This window comes from Phyllobates terribilis, unplaced genomic scaffold, assembly GCF_046119375.1.
Source record: "Phyllobates terribilis strain yellow unplaced genomic scaffold, ASM4611937v1 Scaffold_12__6_contigs__length_324123572, whole genome shotgun sequence".
Classification (NCBI taxonomy): domain Eukaryota; kingdom Metazoa; phylum Chordata; class Amphibia; order Anura; family Dendrobatidae; genus Phyllobates; species Phyllobates terribilis.
Window position 1 is genome coordinate 92,249,587 of NW_027362772.1, and position 23,384 is coordinate 92,272,970.

General features: G+C 47.7%; 1 protein-coding gene across 2 annotated transcripts in view; it reads left to right on the forward strand.

Annotated features, from left to right (window-relative positions):
- The window catches only part of LOC141172202 (protein-arginine deiminase type-1-like), a 138,328-nt gene that overhangs the window by 83,089 nt on the left and 31,855 nt on the right, over window positions 1-23,384 (forward strand). For both annotated transcript variants that reach the window (XM_073656151.1, XM_073656152.1), the window contains exons 10-11: window positions 2,143-2,250; window positions 2,399-2,553. In XM_073656151.1, the coding sequence (XP_073512252.1) occupies window positions 2,143-2,250; window positions 2,399-2,553 (263 nt within the window). The remainder of the gene's footprint in view (window positions 1-2,142; window positions 2,251-2,398; window positions 2,554-23,384) is intronic.

Here is a 23,384-nt window from a genome sequence, read left to right on the forward strand (position 1 = left end):
ACAGGATAGGATTAGATACACGGCTCAGCAGACAGTATCACACAGGAGAGGATTAGATACACGGCTCAGCAGACAGTATCACACAGGAAAGGATTAGATACACGGCTCAGCAGACAGTATCACACAGGGTGGGCTTAGATACACACTCAGCAGACAGTATCACACAGGATAGGATTAGATACACAGCTCAGCAGACAGTATCACACAGGAGAGGATTAGATACACTGCTCAGCAGACGGTATCACACAGGAGAGGATTAGATACACGGCTCAGCAGACAGTATCACACAGGAGAGGATTAGATACACCGCTCAGCAGACAGTATCACACAGGATAGGATTAGATACACTGCTCAGCAGACGGTATCACACAGGAGAGGATTAGATACACGGCTCAGCAGACAGTATCACACAGGAGAGGATTAGATACACTGCTCAGCAGACGGTATCACACAGGAGAGGATTAGATACACGGCTCAGCAGACAGTATCACACAGGAGAGGATTAGATACACAGCTCAGCAGACAGTATCACACAGGAGAGGATTAGATACACTGCTCAGCAGACGGTATCACACAGGAGAGGATTAGATACACCGCTCAGCAGACAGTATCACACAGGATAGGATTAGATACACAGCTCAGCAGACAGTATCACACAGGAGAGGATTAGATACACGGCTCAGCAGACGGTATCACACAGGAGAGGATTAGATACACGGCTCAGCAGACAGTATCACACAGGAGAGGATTAGATACAGAGCTCAGCAGATAGTATCACACAGGAGAGGATTAGATACACGGCTCAGCAGACAGTATCACACAGGATAGGATTAGATACACGGCTCAGCAGACAGTATCACACAGGGTGGGCTTAGATACACACTCAGCAGACAGTATCACACAGGATAGGATTAGATACACAGCTCAGCAGACAGTATCACACAGGAGAGGATTAGATACACGGCTCAGCAGACAGTATCACACAGGAGAGGATTAGATACACGGCTCAGCAGACAGTATCACACAGGAGAGGATTAGATACACGGCTCAGCAGACAGTATCACACAGGATAGGATTAGATACACGGCTCAGCAGACAGTATCACACAGGAGAGGATTAGATACACGGCTCAGCAAACAGTATCACACGGGATAGGATTAGATACACGGCTCAGCAGACAGTATCACACAGGAGAGGATTAGATACACGGCTCAGCAGACAGTATCACACAGAAGAGGATTAGATACACGGCTCAGCAGACAGTATCACACAGGATAGGATTAGATACATGGCTCAGCAGACAGTATCACACAGGAGAGGATTAGATACACGGCTCAGCAGACAGTATCACACAGAAGAGGATTAGATACACGGCTCAGCAGACAGTATCACACAGGAGAGGATTAGATACACGGCTCAGCAGACAGTATCACACAGGATAGGATTAGATACATGGCTCAGCAGACAGTATCACACAGGAGAGGATTAGATACACGGCTCAGCAGACAGTATCACACAGAAGAGGATTAGATACACGGCTCAGCAGACAGTATCACACAGGATAGGATTAGATACACGGCTCAGCAGACAGTATCACACAGGAGAGGATTAGATACACGGCTCAGCAGACAGTATCACACAGGATAGGATTAGATACACGGCTCAGCAGACAGTATCACACAGGAGAGGATTAGATACACGGCTCAGCAGACAGTATCACACAGGATAGGATTAGATACACGGCTCAGCAGACAGTATCACACAGGATAGGATTAGATACACGGCTCAGCAGACAGTATCACACAGGAGAGGATTAGATACACAGCTCAGCAGATAGTATCACACAGGATAGGATTAGATACACAGCTCAGCAGACAGTATCACACAGGAGAGGATTAGATACACGGCTCAGCAGACAGTATCACACAGGAGAGGATTAGATACACTGCTCAGAAGACAGTATCACACAGGATAGGATTAGATACACGGCTCAGCAGACAGTATCACACAGGAGAGGATTAGATACACGGCTCAGCAGACAGTATCACACAGGATAGGATTAGATACACGGCTCAGCAGACAGTATCACACAGGATAGGATTAGATACAGCTATCGCAGTCTCTGATGACCGTGTCTTGCAGGATGAGATGGAGTTCGGATACACTGCGGCTCCTCACAAGCGTTTTCCTGTGGTTTTGGATTCACCGAGGAATCGAGGACTGAAGAATTTCCCGGTGTCAGAAATTCTGGTAAGTGCCGTATAGACCGAATGTATTGCTGTGTATTACTCGCCCTCTCCTGAAACACTCTGTGCTGCTGGGGACCCCGCTCCGACCACGCTGTGCTGAGGCTTCTATATCGGGCACTTTGTGATTTTACTTTTTCTTATTTTCTCAGGGACCGGACTTTGGATACGTGACGCGGGAACCGGGAGATCGCAACACCGTCAGCACGCTGGATTCATTCGGAAATCTGGAAGTCAGTCCCCCGGTGACGGCAGAAGGGAAGAGCTACCGGCTGGGGAGGATCCTGATCGGAGACGGCCTGGACATGTAATGACCCCACAGCGTGATACCCAGTGTGATACCGTCTGCTGAGCCGTGTATCTAATCCTATCCTGTGTGATACTGTCTGCTGAGCCGTGTATCTAATCCTACACTGTGTGATACCACCTGCTGAGCCATGTATCTAATCCTCTGCAGTGTGATACCGTCTGCTGAGCCGTGTATCTAATCCTCTCCTGTGTTATACTGTCTGCTGAGCTGTGTATCTAATCCTCTCCTGTGTGATACTGACTGCTGAGCCGTGTATCTAATCCTCTCCTGTGTGATACTGTCTGCTGAGCCGTGTATCTAATCCTATCCGGTGTGATACTGTCTGCTGAGCCGTGTATCTAATCCTCTCCTGTGTGATACTGACTGCTGAGCCGTGTATCTAATCCCTCCTGTGTGATACTGTCTGCTGAGCCGTGTATCTAATCCTATCCTGTGTGATACTGTCTGCTGAGCCATGTATCTAATCCTGTCCTGTGTGATACTGTCTGCTGAGCCGTGTATCTAATCCTCTCCTGTGTGATACTGACTGCTGAGCCGTGTATCTAATCCCTCCTGTGTGATACTGTCTGCTGAGCCGTGTATCTAATCCTATCCTGTGTGATACTGTCTGCTGAGCCGTGTATCTAATCCCTCCTGTGTGATACTGTCTGCTGAGCCATGTATCTAATCCCTCCTGTGTGATACTGTCTGCTGAGCCGTGTATCTAATCCACTCCTGTGTGATACTGTCTGCTGAGTTGTGTATCTAATCCTCTCCTGTGTGATACTGTCTGCTGAGCCGTGTATCTAATCCTCTCCTGTGTGATACTGTCTGCTGAGCCGTGTATCTAATCCTCTCCTGTGTGATACTGTCTGCTGAGCCGTGTATCTAATCCTCTCCTGTGTGATACTGTCTGCTGAGCCGTGTATCTAATCCTATCCTGTGTGATACTGTCTGCTGAGCCGTGTATCTAATCCTATCCTGTGTGATACTGTCTGCTGAGCCGTGTATCTAATCCTATCCGGTGTGATACTGTCTGCTGAGCCATGTATCTAATCCTGTCCTGTGTGATACTGTCTGCTGATCCGTGTATCTAATCCTATCCTGTGTGATACTGTCTGCTGAGCCGTGTATCTAATCCTCTCCTGTGTGATACTGTCTGCTGAGCCGTGTATCTAATCCCTCCTGTGTGATACTGTCTGCTGAGCCGTGTATCTAATCCTCTCCTGTGTGATACTGTCGGCTGAGCCGTGTATCTAATCCTCCCCTGTGTGATACTGTCTGCTGAGCCATGTATCTAATCCTGTCCTGTGTGATACTGTCTGCTGAGCCGTGTATCTAATCCTCTCCTGTGTGATATTGTCTGCTGAGCCATGTATCTAATCCTCTCCTGTGTGATACTGTCGGCTGAGCCATGTATCTAATCCTATCCTGTGTGATACTGTCGGCTGAGCCATGTATCTAATCCTCTCCTGTGTGATACTGTCGGCTGAGCCATGTATCTAATCCTATCCTGTGTGATACTGTCTGTTGAGACGTGTATCTAATCCTCTCCTGTCTGATACTGTCTGATGAGCCGTGTATCTAATCCTCTCCTGTTTGATACTGTCTGATGAGCCATGTATCTAATCCTCTCCTGTCTGATACTGTCTGCTGAGCCGTGTATCTAATCCTCTCCTGTGTGATACTGTTTGCTGAGCCGTGTATCTAATCCTATCCTGTGTGATACTGTTTGCTGAGCCGTGTATCTAATCCTATCCTGTATGATACTGTCTGCTGAGCCATGTATCTAATCCCCTCCTGTGCGATACTGTCTGCTGAGCTGTGTATCTAATCCTCTCCTGTGTGATACTGTCTGCTGAGCCGTGTATCTAGTCCTCTCCTGTGTGATACTGTCAGCTGAGCCGTGTATCTAATCCCATCCTGTGTGATACTGTCTGCTGAGCCGTGTATCTAATCCTATCCTGTGTGATACTGTTTGCTGAGCCGTGTATCTAATCCTATCCTGTATGATACTGTCTGCTGAGCCATGTATCTAATCCCCTCCTGTGCGATACTGTCTGCTGAGCCGTGTATCTAATCCTCTCCTGTGTGATACTGTCTGCTGAGCCGTGTATCTAATCCTCTCCTGTGTGATACTGTCTGCTGAGCCGTGTATCTAATCCTCTCCTGTGTGATACTGTCTGCTGAGCCGTGTATCTAATCCTCTCCTGTGTGATACTGTCTGCTGAGCCGTGTATCTAATCCTATCCTGTGTGATACTGTCTGCTGAGCCGTGTATCTAATCCTCTCCTGTGTGATACTGTCAGCTGAGCAGTGTATCTAATCCCATCCTGTGTGATACTGTCTGCTGAGCCGTGTATCTAGTCCTCTCCTGTGTGATACTGTCAGCTGAGCAGTGTATCTAATCCTATCCTGTGTGATACTGTTTGCTGAGCCGTGTATCTAATCCTATCCTGTATGATACTGTCTGCTGAGCCATGTATCTAATCCCCTCCTGTGCGATACTGTTTGCTGAGCCGTGTATCTAATCCTATCCTGTGTGATACTGTTTGCTGAGCCGTGTATCTAATCCTATCCTGTATGATACTGTCTGCTGAGCCGTGTATCTAATCCTCTCCTGTGTGATACTGTTTGCTGAGCCGTGTATCTAATCCTATCCTGTGTGATACTGTTTGCTGAGCCGTGTATCTAATCCTATCCTGTATGATACTGTCTGCTGAGCCATGTATCTAATCCCCTCCTGTGCGATACTGTCTGCTGAGCTGTGTATCTAATCCTCTCCTGTGTGATACTGTCTGCTGAGCCGTGTATCTAGTCCTCTCCTGTGTGATACTGTCAGCTGAGCCGTGTATCTAATCCCATCCTGTGTGATACTGTCTGCTGAGCCGTGTATCTAATCCTATCCTGTGTGATACTGTTTGCTGAGCCGTGTATCTAATCCTATCCTGTATGATACTGTCTGCTGAGCCATGTATCTAATCCCCTCCTGTGCGATACTGTCTGCTGAGCCGTGTATCTAATCCTCTCCTGTGTGATACTGTCTGCTGAGCCGTGTATCTAATCCTCTCCTGTGTGATACTGTCTGCTGAGCCGTGTATCTAATCCTCTCCTGTGCGATACTGTCTGCTGAGCCGTGTATCTAATCCTCTCCTGTGTGATACTGTCTGCTGAGCCGTGTATCTAATCCTCTCCTGTGTGATACTGTCTGCTGAGCCGTGTATCTAATCCTCTCCTGTGTGATACTGTCTGCTGAGCCGTGTATCTAATCCTCTCCTGTGTGATACTGTCTGCTGAGCCGTGTATCTAATCCTATCCTGTGTGACACCGTCTGCTGAGCCGTGTATCTAATCCTCTCCTGTGTGATACTGTCAGCTGAGCAGTGTATCTAATCCCATCCTGTGTGATACTGTCTGCTGAGCCGTGTATCTAGTCCTCTCCTGTGTGATACTGTCAGCTGAGCAGTGTATCTAATCCCATCCTGTGTGATACTGTCTGCTGAGCCGTGTATCTAATCCTCTCCTGTGTGATACTGTCTGCTGAGCCGTGTATCTAATCCTATCCTGTATGATACTGTCTGCTGAGCCATGTATCTAATCCCCTCCTGTGTGATACTGTCTGCTGAGCCGTGTATCTAATCCTCTCCTGTGTGATACTGTCTGCTGAGCCGTGTATCTAATCCTCTCCTGTGTGATACTGTCTGCTGAGCCGTGTATCTAATCCTCTCCTGTGTGATACTGTCTGCTGAGCCGTGTATCTAATCCCATCCTGTGTGATACTGTCTGCTGAGCCGTGTATCTAATCCTCTCCTGTGTGATACTGTCTGCTGAGCCGTGTATCTAATCCTATCCTGTATGATACTGTCTGCTGAGCCATGTATCTAATCCCCTCCTGTGCGATACTGTCTGCTGAGCCGTGTATCTAATCCTCTCCTGTGTGATACTGTCTGCTGAGCCGTGTATCTAATCCTCTCCTGTGTGATACTGTCAGCTGAGCCGTGTATCTAATCCTCTCCTGTGTGATACTGTCAGCTGAGCCGTGTATCTAGTCCTCTCCTGTGTGATACTGTCAGCTGAGCCGTGTATCTAATCCTCTCCTGTGTGATACTGTCTGCTGAGCCGTGTATCTAGTCCTCTCCTGTGTGATACTGTCAGCTGAGCCGTGTATCTAATCCTCTCCTGTGTGATACTGTCAGCTGAGCCGTGTATCTAATCCTCTCCTGTGTGATACTGTCTGCTGAGCCGTGTATCTAATCCTCTCCTGTGTGATACTGTCTGCTGAGCCGTGTATCTAATCCTCTCCTGTGTGATACTGACTACTGAGCCGTGTATCTAATCCTCTCCTGTGTGATACTGACTGCTGAGCCGTGTATCTAATCCTCTCCTGTGTGATACTGTCTGCTGAGCCGTGTATCTAATCCTCTCCTGTGTGATACTGTCTGCTGAGCCGTGTATCTAATCCTATCCTGTATGATACTGTCTGCTGAGCCGTGTATCTAATCCTCTCCTGTGTGATACTGTCTGCTGAGCCGTGTATCTAATCCTCTCCTGTATGATACTGTCTGCTGAGCTGTGTATCTAATCCCATCCTGTGCGATACTGTCTGCTGAGCCGTGTATCTAATCCTCTCCTGTGTGATACTGTCTGCTGAGCCGTGTATCTAATCCTCTCCTGTGTGATACTGTCTGCTGAGCCGTGTATCTAATCCTCTCCTGTGTGATACTGTCTGCTGATCCGTGTATCTAGTCCTCTCCTGTGTGATACTGTCAGCTGAGCAGTGTATCTAATCCCATCCTGTGTGATACTGTCTGCTGAGCCGTGTATCTAATCCTCTCCTGTGTGATACTGTCTGCTGAGCCGTGTATCTAATCCTCTCCTGTGTGATACTGTCTGCTGAGCCGTGTATCTAATCCTCTCCTGTGTGATACTGTCTGCTGAGCCGTGTATCTAGTCCTCTCCTGTGTGATACTGTCAGCTGAGCCGTGTATCTAATCCTCTCCTGTGTGATACTGACTGCTGAGCCATGTATCTAATCCTCTCCTGTGTGATACTGACTGCTGAGCCGTGTATCTAATCCTCTCCTGTGTGATACTGACTGCTGAGCCGTGTATCTAATCCTCTCCTGTGTGATACTGTCTGCTGAGCCGTGTATCTAATCCTCTCCTGTGTGATACTGTCTGCTGAGCCGTGTATCTAATCCTCTCCTGTGTGATACTGTCTGCTGAGCCGTGTATCTAATCCTCTCCTGTGTGATACTGACTGCTGAGCCGTGTATCTATTCCTACCCTGTGTGATACTGTCTGCTGATCCGTGTATCTAGTCCTCTCCTGTGTGATACTGTCAGCTGAGCAGTGTATCTAATCCCATCCTGTGTGATACTGTCTGCTGAGCCGTGTATCTAATCCTCTCCTGTGTGATACTGTCTGCTGAGCCGTGTATCTAATCCTCTCCTGTGTGATACTGTCTGCTGAGCCATGTATCTAATCCTCTCCTGTGTGATACTGACTGCTGAGCCGTGTATCTAATCCTCTCCTGTGTGATACTGTCTGCTGAGCCGTGTATCTAATCCTCTCCTGTGTGATACTGTCTGCTGAGCCGTGTATCTAATCCTATCCTGTGTGATACTGTCTGCTGAGCCGTGTATCTAATCCTATCCTGCGTGATACTGTCTGCTGAGCCGTGTATCTCATCCTATCCTGTGTGATACTGTCTGCTGAGCCGTGTATCTAATCCTCTCCTGTGTGATACTGTCTGCTGAGCCGTGTATCTAATCCTATCCTGTGTGATACTGTCTGCTGAGCTGTGTATCTAATCCTCTCCTGTGTGATACTGTCTGCTGAGCCGTGTATCTAATCCTATCCTGTGTGATACTGTTTGCTGAGCCGTGTATCTAATCCTATCCTGTATGATACTGTCTGCTGAGCCATGTATCTAATCCTCTCCTGTGTGATACTGTCTGCTGAGCCGTGTATCTAATCCCCTCCTGTGCGATACTGTCTGCTGAGCCGTGTATCTAATCCTCTCCTGTGTGATACTGTCTGCTGAGCCGTGTATCTAGTCCTCTCCTGTGTGATACTGTCAGCTGAGCAGTGTATCTAATCCCATCCTGTGTGATACTGTCTGCTGAGCAGTGCATCTAATCGTCTCCTGTGTGATACTGTCTGCTGAGCTGTGTATCTAATCCTCTCCTGTGTGATACTGTCTGCTGAGCCGTGTATCTAATCCCCTCCTGTGCGATACTGTCTGCTGAGCTGTGTATCTAATCCTCTCCTGTGTGATACTGTCTGCTGAGCCGTGTATCTAGTCCTCTCCTGTGTGATACTGTCAGCTGAGCAGTGTATCTAATCCCATCCTGTGTGATACTGTCTGTTGAGCCGTGTATCTAATCCTATCCTGTGTGATACTGTCTGCTGAGCCGTGTATCTAATCCTATCCTGTGTGATACTGTCTGCTGAGCTGTGTATCTAATCCTCTCCTGTGTGATACTGTCTGCTGAGCCGTGTATCTAATCCTCTCCTGTGTGATACTGTCTGCTGAGCCGTGTATCTAATCCTCTCCTGTGTGATACTGTCAGCTGAGCAGTGTATCTAATCCTATCCTGTGTGATACTGTCTGCTGAGCCGTGTATCTAATCCTACCCTGTGTGATACCGTCTGCTGAGCCGTGTATCTAATCCTACCCTGTGTGATACTGTCTGCTGAGCCGTGTATCTAATCCTATCCTGTGTGATACTGTCTGCTGAGCCGTGTATCTAATCCTACCCTGTGTGATACTGTCTGCTGAGCCGTGTATCTAATCCTACCCTGTGTGATACCGTCTGCTGAGCCGTGTATCTAATCCTATCCTGTGTGATACTGTCTGCTGAGCCGTGTATCTAATCCTATCCTGTGTGATACTGTCTGCTGAGCCGTGTATCTAATCCTACCCTGTGTGATACTGTCTGCTGAGCCGTGTATCTAATCCTACCCTGTGTGATACTGTCTGCTGAGCCGTGTATCTAATCCTATCCTGTGTGATACCATCTGCTGAGCTCTGTATCTAATCCTATCCTGTGTGATACTGTCTGCTGAGCCGTGTATCTAATCCTATCCTGTGTGATACCGTCTGCTGAGCCGTGTATCTAATCCTATCCTGTGTGATACCGTCTGCTGAGCCGTGTATCTAATCCTCTCCTGTGTGATACTGTCTGCTGAGCCGTGTATCTAATCCTATCCTGTGTGATACTGTCTGCTGAGCCGTGTATCTAATCCTCTCCTGTGAGATACTGTCTGCTGAGCCGTGTATCTAATCCTATCCTGTGTGATATTGTCTGCTGAGCCCTGTATCTAATCCTCTCCTGTGTGATACTGTCTGCTGAGCCGTGTATCTAATCCTATCCTGTGTGATACTGTCTGCTGAGCGGTGTATCTAATCCTCTCCTGTGTGATACTGTCTGCTGAGCCCTGTATCTAATCCTCTCCTGTGTGATACTGTCTGCTGAGCCGTGTATCTAATCCTATTCTGTGTGATACTGTCTGCTGAGCCGTGTATCTAATCCTCTCCTGTGTGATACTGTCTGCTGAGCCGTGTATCTAATCCTCTCCTGTGTGATACTGTCTGCTGAGCCGTGTATCTAATCCTATTCTGTGTGATACTGTCTGCTGAGCCGTGTATCTAATCCTATTCTGTGTGATACTGTCTGCTGAGCCGTGTATCTAATCCTATTCTGTGTGATACTGTCTGCTGAGCCGTGTATCTAATCCTATTCTGTGTGATACTGTCTGCTGAGCCGTGTATCTAATCCTATCCTGTGTGATACTGTCTGCTGAGCCGTGTATCTAATCCTATCCTGTGTGATACTGTCTGCTGAGCCCTGTATCTAATCCTCTCCTGTGTGATACTGTCTGCTGAGCCGTGTATCTAATCCTATCCTGTGTGATACCGTCTGCTGAGCCGTGTATCTAATCCTATCCTGTGTGATACCGTCTGCTGAGCCGTGTATCTAATCCTCTCCTGTGTGATACTGTCTGCTGAGCCGTGTATCTAATCCTATCCTGTGTGATACTGTCTGCTGAGCCGTGTATCTAATCCTCTCCTGTGAGATACTGTCTGCTGAGCCGTGTATCTAATCCTCTCCTGTGTGATACTGTCTGCTGAGCCGTGTATCTAATCCTATTCTGTGTGATACTGTCTGCTGAGCCGTGTATCTAATCCTCTCCTGTGTGATACTGTCTGCTGAGCTGTGTATCTAATCCTATCCTGTGTGATACTGTCTGCTGAGCCGTGTATCTAATCCTATCCTGTGTGATACTGTCTGCTGAGCCGTGTATCTAATCCTCTCCTGTGTGATACTGTCTGCTGAGCCGTGTATCTAATCCTATTCTGTGTGATACTGTCTGCTGAGCCGTGTATCTAATCCTCTCCTGTGTGATATTGTCTGCTGAGCCATGTATCTAATCCTCTCCTGTGTGATACTGTCGGCTGAGCCATGTATCTAATCCTATCCTGTGTGATACTGTCTGCTGAGCCATGTATCTAATCCCCTCCTGTGCGATACTGTCTGCTGAGCCGTGTATCTAATCCTCTCCTGTGTGATACTGTCTGCTGAGCCGTGTATCTAATCCTCTCCTGTGTGATACTGTCTGCTGAGCCGTGTATCTAATCCTCTCCTGTGTGATACTGTCTGCTGAGCCGTGTATCTAATCCTCTCCTGTGTGATACTGTCTGCTGAGCCGTGTATCTAATCCTATCCTGTGTGATACTGTCTGCTGAGCCGTGTATCTAATCCTCTCCTGTGTGATACTGTCAGCTGAGCAGTGTATCTAATCCCATCCTGTGTGATACTGTCTGCTGAGCCGTGTATCTAGTCCTCTCCTGTGTGATACTGTCAGCTGAGCAGTGTATCTAATCCTATCCTGTGTGATACTGTTTGCTGAGCCGTGTATCTAATCCTATCCTGTATGATACTGTCTGCTGAGCCATGTATCTAATCCCCTCCTGTGCGATACTGTTTGCTGAGCCGTGTATCTAATCCTATCCTGTGTGATACTGTTTGCTGAGCCGTGTATCTAATCCTATCCTGTATGATACTGTCTGCTGAGCCGTGTATCTAATCCTCTCCTGTGTGATACTGTTTGCTGAGCCGTGTATCTAATCCTATCCTGTGTGATACTGTTTGCTGAGCCGTGTATCTAATCCTATCCTGTATGATACTGTCTGCTGAGCCATGTATCTAATCCCCTCCTGTGCGATACTGTCTGCTGAGCTGTGTATCTAATCCTCTCCTGTGTGATACTGTCTGCTGAGCCGTGTATCTAGTCCTCTCCTGTGTGATACTGTCAGCTGAGCCGTGTATCTAATCCCATCCTGTGTGATACTGTCTGCTGAGCCGTGTATCTAATCCTATCCTGTGTGATACTGTTTGCTGAGCCGTGTATCTAATCCTATCCTGTATGATACTGTCTGCTGAGCCATGTATCTAATCCCCTCCTGTGCGATACTGTCTGCTGAGCCGTGTATCTAATCCTCTCCTGTGTGATACTGTCTGCTGAGCCGTGTATCTAATCCTCTCCTGTGTGATACTGTCTGCTGAGCCGTGTATCTAATCCTCTCCTGTGCGATACTGTCTGCTGAGCCGTGTATCTAATCCTCTCCTGTGTGATACTGTCTGCTGAGCCGTGTATCTAATCCTCTCCTGTGTGATACTGTCTGCTGAGCCGTGTATCTAATCCTCTCCTGTGTGATACTGTCTGCTGAGCCGTGTATCTAATCCTCTCCTGTGTGATACTGTCTGCTGAGCCGTGTATCTAATCCTATCCTGTGTGACACCGTCTGCTGAGCCGTGTATCTAATCCTCTCCTGTGTGATACTGTCAGCTGAGCAGTGTATCTAATCCCATCCTGTGTGATACTGTCTGCTGAGCCGTGTATCTAGTCCTCTCCTGTGTGATACTGTCAGCTGAGCAGTGTATCTAATCCCATCCTGTGTGATACTGTCTGCTGAGCCGTGTATCTAATCCTCTCCTGTGTGATACTGTCTGCTGAGCCGTGTATCTAATCCTATCCTGTATGATACTGTCTGCTGAGCCATGTATCTAATCCCCTCCTGTGTGATACTGTCTGCTGAGCCGTGTATCTAATCCTCTCCTGTGTGATACTGTCTGCTGAGCCGTGTATCTAATCCTCTCCTGTGTGATACTGTCTGCTGAGCCGTGTATCTAATCCTCTCCTGTGTGATACTGTCTGCTGAGCCGTGTATCTAATCCCATCCTGTGTGATACTGTCTGCTGAGCCGTGTATCTAATCCTCTCCTGTGTGATACTGTCTGCTGAGCCGTGTATCTAATCCTATCCTGTATGATACTGTCTGCTGAGCCATGTATCTAATCCCCTCCTGTGCGATACTGTCTGCTGAGCCGTGTATCTAATCCTCTCCTGTGTGATACTGTCTGCTGAGCCGTGTATCTAATCCTCTCCTGTGTGATACTGTCAGCTGAGCCGTGTATCTAATCCTCTCCTGTGTGATACTGTCAGCTGAGCCGTGTATCTAGTCCTCTCCTGTGTGATACTGTCAGCTGAGCCGTGTATCTAATCCTCTCCTGTGTGATACTGTCTGCTGAGCCGTGTATCTAGTCCTCTCCTGTGTGATACTGTCAGCTGAGCCGTGTATCTAATCCTCTCCTGTGTGATACTGTCAGCTGAGCCGTGTATCTAATCCTCTCCTGTGTGATACTGTCTGCTGAGCCGTGTATCTAATCCTCTCCTGTGTGATACTGTCTGCTGAGCCGTGTATCTAATCCTCTCCTGTGTGATACTGACTACTGAGCCGTGTATCTAATCCTCTCCTGTGTGATACTGACTGCTGAGCCGTGTATCTAATCCTCTCCTGTGTGATACTGTCTGCTGAGCCGTGTATCTAATCCTCTCCTGTGTGATACTGTCTGCTGAGCCGTGTATCTAATCCTATCCTGTATGATACTGTCTGCTGAGCCGTGTATCTAATCCTCTCCTGTGTGATACTGTCTGCTGAGCCGTGTATCTAATCCTCTCCTGTATGATACTGTCTGCTGAGCTGTGTATCTAATCCCATCCTGTGCGATACTGTCTGCTGAGCCGTGTATCTAATCCTCTCCTGTGTGATACTGTCTGCTGAGCCGTGTATCTAATCCTCTCCTGTGTGATACTGTCTGCTGAGCCGTGTATCTAATCCTCTCCTGTGTGATACTGTCTGCTGATCCGTGTATCTAGTCCTCTCCTGTGTGATACTGTCAGCTGAGCAGTGTATCTAATCCCATCCTGTGTGATACTGTCTGCTGAGCCGTGTATCTAATCCTCTCCTGTGTGATACTGTCTGCTGAGCCGTGTATCTAATCCTCTCCTGTGTGATACTGTCTGCTGAGCCGTGTATCTAATCCTCTCCTGTGTGATACTGTCTGCTGAGCCGTGTATCTAGTCCTCTCCTGTGTGATACTGTCAGCTGAGCCGTGTATCTAATCCTCTCCTGTGTGATACTGACTGCTGAGCCATGTATCTAATCCTCTCCTGTGTGATACTGACTGCTGAGCCGTGTATCTAATCCTCTCCTGTGTGATACTGACTGCTGAGCCGTGTATCTAATCCTCTCCTGTGTGATACTGTCTGCTGAGCCGTGTATCTAATCCTCTCCTGTGTGATACTGTCTGCTGAGCCGTGTATCTAATCCTCTCCTGTGTGATACTGTCTGCTGAGCCGTGTATCTAATCCTCTCCTGTGTGATACTGACTGCTGAGCCGTGTATCTATTCCTACCCTGTGTGATACTGTCTGCTGATCCGTGTATCTAGTCCTCTCCTGTGTGATACTGTCAGCTGAGCAGTGTATCTAATCCCATCCTGTGTGATACTGTCTGCTGAGCCGTGTATCTAATCCTCTCCTGTGTGATACTGTCTGCTGAGCCGTGTATCTAATCCTCTCCTGTGTGATACTGTCTGCTGAGCCATGTATCTAATCCTCTCCTGTGTGATACTGACTGCTGAGCCGTGTATCTAATCCTCTCCTGTGTGATACTGTCTGCTGAGCCGTGTATCTAATCCTCTCCTGTGTGATACTGTCTGCTGAGCCGTGTATCTAATCCTATCCTGTGTGATACTGTCTGCTGAGCCGTGTATCTAATCCTATCCTGCGTGATACTGTCTGCTGAGCCGTGTATCTCATCCTATCCTGTGTGATACTGTCTGCTGAGCCGTGTATCTAATCCTCTCCTGTGTGATACTGTCTGCTGAGCCGTGTATCTAATCCTATCCTGTGTGATACTGTCTGCTGAGCTGTGTATCTAATCCTCTCCTGTGTGATACTGTCTGCTGAGCCGTGTATCTAATCCTATCCTGTGTGATACTGTTTGCTGAGCCGTGTATCTAATCCTATCCTGTATGATACTGTCTGCTGAGCCATGTATCTAATCCTCTCCTGTGTGATACTGTCTGCTGAGCCGTGTATCTAATCCCCTCCTGTGCGATACTGTCTGCTGAGCCGTGTATCTAATCCTCTCCTGTGTGATACTGTCTGCTGAGCCGTGTATCTAGTCCTCTCCTGTGTGATACTGTCAGCTGAGCAGTGTATCTAATCCCATCCTGTGTGATACTGTCTGCTGAGCAGTGTATCTAATCGTCTCCTGTGTGATACTGTCTGCTGAGCTGTGTATCTAATCCTCTCCTGTGTGATACTGTCTGCTGAGCCGTGTATCTAATCCCCTCCTGTGCGATACTGTCTGCTGAGCTGTGTATCTAATCCTCTCCTGTGTGATACTGTCTGCTGAGCCGTGTATCTAGTCCTCTCCTGTGTGATACTGTCAGCTGAGCAGTGTATCTAATCCCATCCTGTGTGATACTGTCTGTTGAGCCGTGTATCTAATCCTATCCTGTGTGATACTGTCTGCTGAGCCGTGTATCTAATCCTATCCTGTGTGATACTGTCTGCTGAGCTGTGTATCTAATCCTCTCCTGTGTGATACTGTCTGCTGAGCCGTGTATCTAATCCTCTCCTGTGTGATACTGTCTGCTGAGCCGTGTATCTAATCCTCTCCTGTGTGATACTGTCAGCTGAGCAGTGTATCTAATCCTATCCTGTGTGATACTGTCTGCTGAGCCGTGTATCTAATCCTACCCTGTGTGATACCGTCTGCTGAGCCGTGTATCTAATCCTACCCTGTGTGATACTGTCTGCTGAGCCGTGTATCTAATCCTATCCTGTGTGATACTGTCTGCTGAGCCGTGTATCTAATCCTACCCTGTGTGATACTGTCTGCTGAGCCGTGTATCTAATCCTACCCTGTGTGATACCGTCTGCTGAGCCGTGTATCTAATCCTATCCTGTGTGATACTGTCTGCTGAGCCGTGTATCTAATCCTATCCTGTGTGATACTGTCTGCTGAGCCGTGTATCTAATCCTACCCTGTGTGATACTGTCTGCTGAGCCGTGTATCTAATCCTACCCTGTGTGATACTGTCTGCTGAGCCGTGTATCTAATCCTATCCTGTGTGATACCATCTGCTGAGCTCTGTATCTAATCCTATCCTGTGTGATACTGTCTGCTGAGCCGTGTATCTAATCCTATCCTGTGTGATACCGTCTGCTGAGCCGTGTATCTAATCCTATCCTGTGTGATACCGTCTGCTGAGCCGTGTATCTAATCCTCTCCTGTGTGATACTGTCTGCTGAGCCGTGTATCTAATCCTATCCTGTGTGATACTGTCTGCTGAGCCATGTATCTAATCCTCTCCTGTGAGATACTGTCTGCTGAGCCGTGTATCTAATCCTATCCTGTGTGATATTGTCTGCTGAGCCCTGTATCTAATCCTCTCCTGTGTGATACTGTCTGCTGAGCCGTGTATCTAATCCTATCCTGTGTGATACTGTCTGCTGAGCGGTGTATCTAATCCTCTCCTGTGTGATACTGTCTGCTGAGCCCTGTATCTAATCCTCTCCTGTGTGATACTGTCTGCTGAGCCGTGTATCTAATCCTATTCTGTGTGATACTGTCTGCTGAGCCGTGTATCTAATCCTCTCCTGTGTGATACTGTCTGCTGAGCCGTGTATCTAATCCTCTCCTGTGTGATACTGTCTGCTGAGCCGTGTATCTAATCCTATTCTGTGTGATACTGTCTGCTGAGCCGTGTATCTAATCCTATTCTGTGTGATACTGTCTGCTGAGCCGTGTATCTAATCCTATTCTGTGTGATACTGTCTGCTGAGCCGTGTATCTAATCCTATTCTGTGTGATACTGTCTGCTGAGCCGTGTATCTAATCCTATCCTGTGTGATACTGTCTGCTGAGCCGTGTATCTAATCCTATCCTGTGTGATACTGTCTGCTGAGCCCTGTATCTAATCCTCTCCTGTGTGATACTGTCTGCTGAGCCGTGTATCTAATCCTATCCTGTGTGATACCGTCTGCTGAGCCGTGTATCTAATCCTATCCTGTGTGATACCGTCTGCTGAGCCGTGTATCTAATCCTCTCCTGTGTGATACTGTCTGCTGAGCCGTGTATCTAATCCTATCCTGTGTGATACTGTCTGCTGAGCCGTGTATCTAATCCTCTCCTGTGAGATACTGTCTGCTGAGCCGTGTATCTAATCCTCTCCTGTGTGATACTGTCTGCTGAGCCGTGTATCTAATCCTATTCTGTGTGATACTGTCTGCTGAGCCGTGTATCTAATCCTCTCCTGTGTGATACTGTCTGCTGAGCTGTGTATCTAATCCTATCCTGTGTGATACTGTCTGCTGAGCCGTGTATCTAATCCTATCCTGTGTGATACTGTCTGCTGAGCCGTGTATCTAATCCTCTCCTGTGTGATACTGTCTGCTGAGCCGTGTATCTAATCCTATTCTGTGTGATACTGTCTGCTGAGCCGTGTATCTAATCCTCTCCTGTGTGATACTGTCTGCTGAGCCGTGTATCTAATCCTATTCTGTGTGATACTGTCTGCTGAGCCGTGTATCTAATCCTCTCCTGTGTGATACTGTCTGCTGAGCTGTGTATCTAATCCTCTCCTGTGTGATACTGTCTGCTGAGCCGTGTATCTAATCCTATTCTGTGTGATACTGTCTGCTGAGCCCTGTATCTAATCCTATCCTGTGTGATACTGTCTGCTGAGCCGTGTATCTAATCCTATCCTGTGTGATACTGTCTGCTGAGCCCTGTATCTAATCCTCTCCTGTGTGATACTGTCTGCTGAGCCGTGTATCTAATCCTATCCTGTGTGATACCGTCTGCTGAGCCGTGTATCTAATCCTATCCTGTGTGATACCGTCTGCTGAGCCGTGTATCTAATCCTCTCCTGTGTGATACTGTCTGCTGAGCCGTGTATCTAATCCTATCCTGTGTGATACTGTCTGCTGAGCCGTGTATCTAATCCTCTCCTGTGAGATACTGTCTGCTGAGCCGTGTATCTAATCCTATCCTGTGTGATACTGTCTGCTGAGCCGTGTATCTAATCCTCTCCTGTGAGATACTGTCTGCTGAGCCGTGTATCTAATCCTCTCCTGTGTGATACTGTCTGCTGAGCCGTGTATCTAATCCTATTCTGTGTGATACTGTCTGCTGAGCCGTGTATCTAATCCTCTCCTGTGTGATACTGTCTGCTGAGCTGTGTATCTAATCCTATCCTGTGTGATACTGTCTGCTGAGCCGTGTATCTAATCCTATCCTGTGTGATACTGTCTGCTGAGCCGTGTATCTAATCCTATCCTGTGTGATACCGTCTGCTGAGCCGTGTATCTAATCCTATCCTGTGTGATACCGTCTGCTGAGCCGTGTATCTAATCCTCTCCTGTGTGATACTGTCTGCTGAGCCATGTATCTAATCCTCTCCTGTGAGATACTGTCTGCTGAGCCGTGTATCTAATCCTCTCCTGTGAGATACTGTCTGCTGAGCCGTGTATCTAATCCTATCCTGTGTGATACTGTCTGCTGAGCCGTGTATCTAATCCTCTCCTGTGTGATACTGTCTGCTGAGCCCTGTATCTAATCCTCTCCTGTGTGATACTGTCTGCTGAGCCGTGTATCTAATCCTCTCCTGTGTGATACTGTCTGCTGAGCCGTGTATCTAATCCTCTCCTGTGTGATACTGTCTGCTGAGCCATGTATCTAATCCTATTCTGTGTGATACTGTCTGCTGAGCCGTGTATCTAATCCTCTCCTGTGTGATACTGTCTGCTGAGCCGTGTATCTAATCCTCTCCTGTGTGATACTGTCTGCTGAGCCGTGTATCTAATCCTCTCCTGTGTGATACTGTCTGCTGAGCCCTGTATCTAATCCTCTCCTGTGTGATACTGTCTGCTGAGCCGTGTATCTAATCCTCTCCTGTGTGATACTGTCTGCTGAGCCGTGTATCTAATCCTATCCTGTGTGATACTGTCTGCTGAGCCGTGTATCTAATCCTATCCTGTGTGATACTGTCTGCTGAGCCATGTATCTAATCCTATTCTGTGTGATACTGTCTGCTGAGCCGTGTATCTAATCCTCTCCTGTGTGATACTGTCTGCTGAGCAGTGTATCTAATCCTCTCCTGTGTGATACTGACTGCTAAGCCGTGTATCTAATCCTCTCCTGTGTGATACTGTCTGCTGAGCCGTGTATCTTATCCTCTCCTGTGTGATACTGTCTGCTGAGCCGTGTATCTAATCCTATCCTGTGTGATACTGTCTGCTGAGCCCTGTATCTAATCCTATCCTGTGTGATACTGTCTGCTGAGTCGTGTATCTAATCCTCTCCTGTGTGATACTGTCTGCTGAGCCCTGTATCTAATCCTATCCTGTGTGATACTGTCTGCTGAGCCGTGTATCTAATCCTCTCCTGTGTGATACTGTCTGCTGAGCCCTGTATCTAATCCTATCCTGTGTGATACTGTCTGCTGAGCCGTGTATCTAATCCTATCCTGTGTGATACTGTCTGCTGAGCCGTGTATCTAATCCTCTCCTGTGTGATATTGTCTGCTGAGCCGTGTATCTAATCCTATCCTGTGTGATACTGTCTGCTGAGCCATGTATCTAATCCTCTCCTGTGTGATACTGTCTGCTGAGTCGTGTATCTAATCCCATCCTGTGTGATACTGTCTGCTGAGCCGTGTATCTAATCCTCTCCTGTGTAATACTGTCTGCTGAGCCGTGTATCTAATCCTCTACTGTGTGATACTGTCTGCTGAGCCGTGTATCTAATCCTATTCTGTGTGATACTGTCTGCTGAGCCGTGTATCTAATCCTCTCCTGTGTGATACTGTCTGCTGAGCAGTGTATCTAATCCTCTCCTGTGTGATACTGTCTGCTGAGCCGTGTATCTAATCCTCTCCTGTGTGATACTGTCTGCTGAGCCGTGTATCTAATCCTCTCCTGTGTGATACTGTCTGCTGAGCCGTGTATCTAATCCTCTCCTGTGTGATACTGTCTGCTGAGCAGTGTATCTAATCCTATCCTGTGTGATACTGTCTGCTGAGCCCTGTATCTAATCCTATCCTGTGTGATACTGACTGCTGAGCCGTGTATCTAATCCTACCCTGTGTGATACTGTCTGCTGAGCCGTGTATCTAATCCTACCCTGTGTGATACTGTCTGCTGAGCCGTGTATCTAATCCTCTCCTGTGTGATACTGTCTGCTGAGCCCTGTATCTAATCCTCTCCTGTGTGATACTGTCTGCTGAGCCCTGTATCTAATCCTATCCTGTGTGATACTGTCTGCTGAGCCGTGTATCTAATCCTATTCTGTGTGATACTGTCTGCTGTGCCGTGTATCTAATCCTCTCCTGTGTGATACTGTCTGCTGAGCCCTGTATCTAATCCTATCCTGTGTGATACTGTCTGCTGAGCTGTGTATCTAATCCTATCCTGTGTGATACTGTCTGCTGAGCCCTGTATCTAATCCTCTCCTGTGTGATACTGTCTGCTGAGCCCTGTATCTAATCCTATCCTGTGTGATACTGTCTGCTGAGCCCTGTATCTAATCCTATCCTGTGTGATACTGACTGCTGAGCCGTGTATCTAATCCTCTCCTGTGTGATACTGTCTGCTGAGCCGTGTATCTAATCCTATCCTGTGTGATACTGTCTGCTGAGCCGTGTATCTAATCCTCTCCTGTGTGATATTGTCTGCTGAGCCGTGTATCTAATCCTATCCTGTGTGATACTGTCTGCTGAGCCATGTATCTAATCCTATTCTGTGTGATACTGTCTGCTGAGCCGTGTATCTAATCCTCTCCTGTGTGATACTGTCTGCTGAGCCGTGTATCTAATCCTCTCCTGTGTGATACTGTCTGCTGAGCCGTGTATCTAATCCTATCCTGTGTGATACTGTCTGCTGAGCCGTGCATCTAATCCTATCCTGTGTGATACTGTCTGCTGAGCCGTGTATCTAATCCTCTCCTGTGTGATACTGTCTGCTGAGCCGTGTATCTAATCCTATCCTGTGTGATACTGTCTGCTGAGCCGTGTATCTAATCCTCTCCTGTGTGATACCGTCTGCTGAGCCGTGTATCTAATCCCATCCTGTGTGATACTGTCTGCTGAGCCGTGTATCTAATCCTCTCCTGTGTGATACTGTCTGCTGAGTCGTGTATCTAATCCCATCCTGTGTGATACTGTCTGCTGAGCCGTGTATCTAATCCTCTCCTGTGTAATACTGTCTGCTGAGCCGTGTATCTAATCCTCTCCTGTGTGATACTGTCTGCTGAGCCGTGTATCTAATCCTCTCCTGTGTGATACTGTCTGCTGAGCCGTGTATCTAATCCTTTCCTGTGTGATACTGTCTGCTGAGCCGTGTATCTAATCCTCTCCTGTGTGATACTGTCTGCTGAGCCGTGTATCTAATCCTCTCCTGTGTGATACTGTCTGCTGAGCCGTGTATCTAATCCTACCCTGTGTGATACTGTCTGCTGAGCCGTGTATCTAATCCTCTCCTGTGTGATACTGTCTGCTGAGCCGTGTATCTAATCCTCTCCTGTGTGATACTGACTGCTGAGCCGTGTATCTAATCCTATCCTGTGTGATACTATCTGCTGAGCCGTGTATCTAATCCTCTCCTGTGTGATACTGCCTGCTGAGCCGTGTATCTAATCTTCTGCTATGTGATACTGTCTGCTGAGCCGTGTATCTAATCCTCTCCTGTGTGATACTGTCTGCTGAGCCGTGTATCTAATCCCATCCTGTGTGATACTGTCTGTTGAGCCGTGTATCTAATCCTCTCCTGTGTGATACTGCCTGCTGAGCCGTGTATCTAATCTTCTGCTGTGTGATACTGTCTGCTGAGCCGTGTATCTAATCCTCTCCTGTGTGATACTGTCTGCTGAGCCGTGTATCTAATCCTATCCTGTGTGATACTGTCTGCTGAGCCGTGTATCTAATCCTCTCCTGTGTGATACTGTCGGCTGAGCCATGTATCTAATCCTATCCTGTGTGATACTGACTGCTGAGCCGTGTATCTAATCCCATCCTGTGTGATACTGACTGCTGAGCCGTGTATCTAATCCTATCCTGTGTGATACTGACTGCTGAGCCGTGTATCTAATCCTATCCTGTGTGATACTGACTGCTGAGCCGTGTATCTAATCCTCTCCTGTGTGATACTGTCTGCTGAGCCGTGTATCTAATCCCATCCTGTGTGATACTGACTGCTGAGCCGTGTATCTAATCCTCTCCTGTCTGATACTGTCTGATGAGCCGTGTATCTAATCCTATCCTGTGTGATACTGTCTGCTGAGCCGTGTATCTAATCCCATCCTGTGTGATACTGACTGCTGAGCCGTGTATCTAATCCTCTCCTGTGTGATACTGTCTGCTGAGCCGTGTATCTAATCCCATCCTGTGTGATACTGACTGCTGAGCCGTGTATCTAATCCTCTCCTGTCTGATACTGTCTGATGAGCCGTGTATCTAATCCTATCCTGTGTGATACTGTCTGCTGAGCCGTGTATCTAATCCTCTCCTGTGTGATACTGTCTGCTGAGCCGTGTATCTAATCCTCTCCTGTGTGATACTGTCTGCTGAGCCATGTATCTAATCCTCTCCTGTGTGATACTGTCGGCTGAGCCGTGTATCTAATCCTATCCTGTGTGATACTGACTGCTGAGCCGTGTATCTAATCCTCTCCTGTGTGATACTGTCTGCTGAGCCGTGTATCTAATCCTATCCTGTGTGATACTGACTGCTGAGCCATGTATCTAATCCTCTCCTGTGTGATACTGTCTGCTGAGCCGTGTATCTAATCCTCTCCTGTGTTATACCATCTGCTGAGCCGTGTATCTAATCCTCTCCTGTGTTATACTGTCTGCTGAGCCGTGTATCTAATCCTCTCCTGTGTGATACTGTCTGCTGAGCCGTGTATCTAATCCTCTCCTGTGTTATACCATCTGCTGAGCCGTGTATCTAATCCTCTCCTGTGTTATACTGTCTGCTGAGCCGTGTATCTAAACCTCTCCTGTCTGATACTGTCTGCTGAGCCGTGTATCTAATCCCATCCTGTGTGATACTGTCTGCTGAGCCGTGTATCTAATCCTATCCTGTGTGATACTGACTGCTGAGCCGTGTATCTAATCCTCTCCTGTGTGATACCGTCTGCTGAGCCGTGTATCTAATCCTATCCCGTGTGATACTGTCTGCTGAGCCGTGTATCTAATCCTATCCTGTGTGATACTGACTGCTGAGCCGTGTATCTAATCCTATCCTGTGTGATACTCTCTGCTGAGCCGTGTATCTAATCCTCTCCTGTCTGATACTGTCTGATGAGCCGTGTATCTAATCCCATCCTGTCTGATACTGTCTGATGAGCCGTGTATCTAATCCCATCCTGTCTGATACTGTCTGATGAGCCGTGTATCTAATCCTATCCTGTGTGATACTGTCTGCTGAGCTG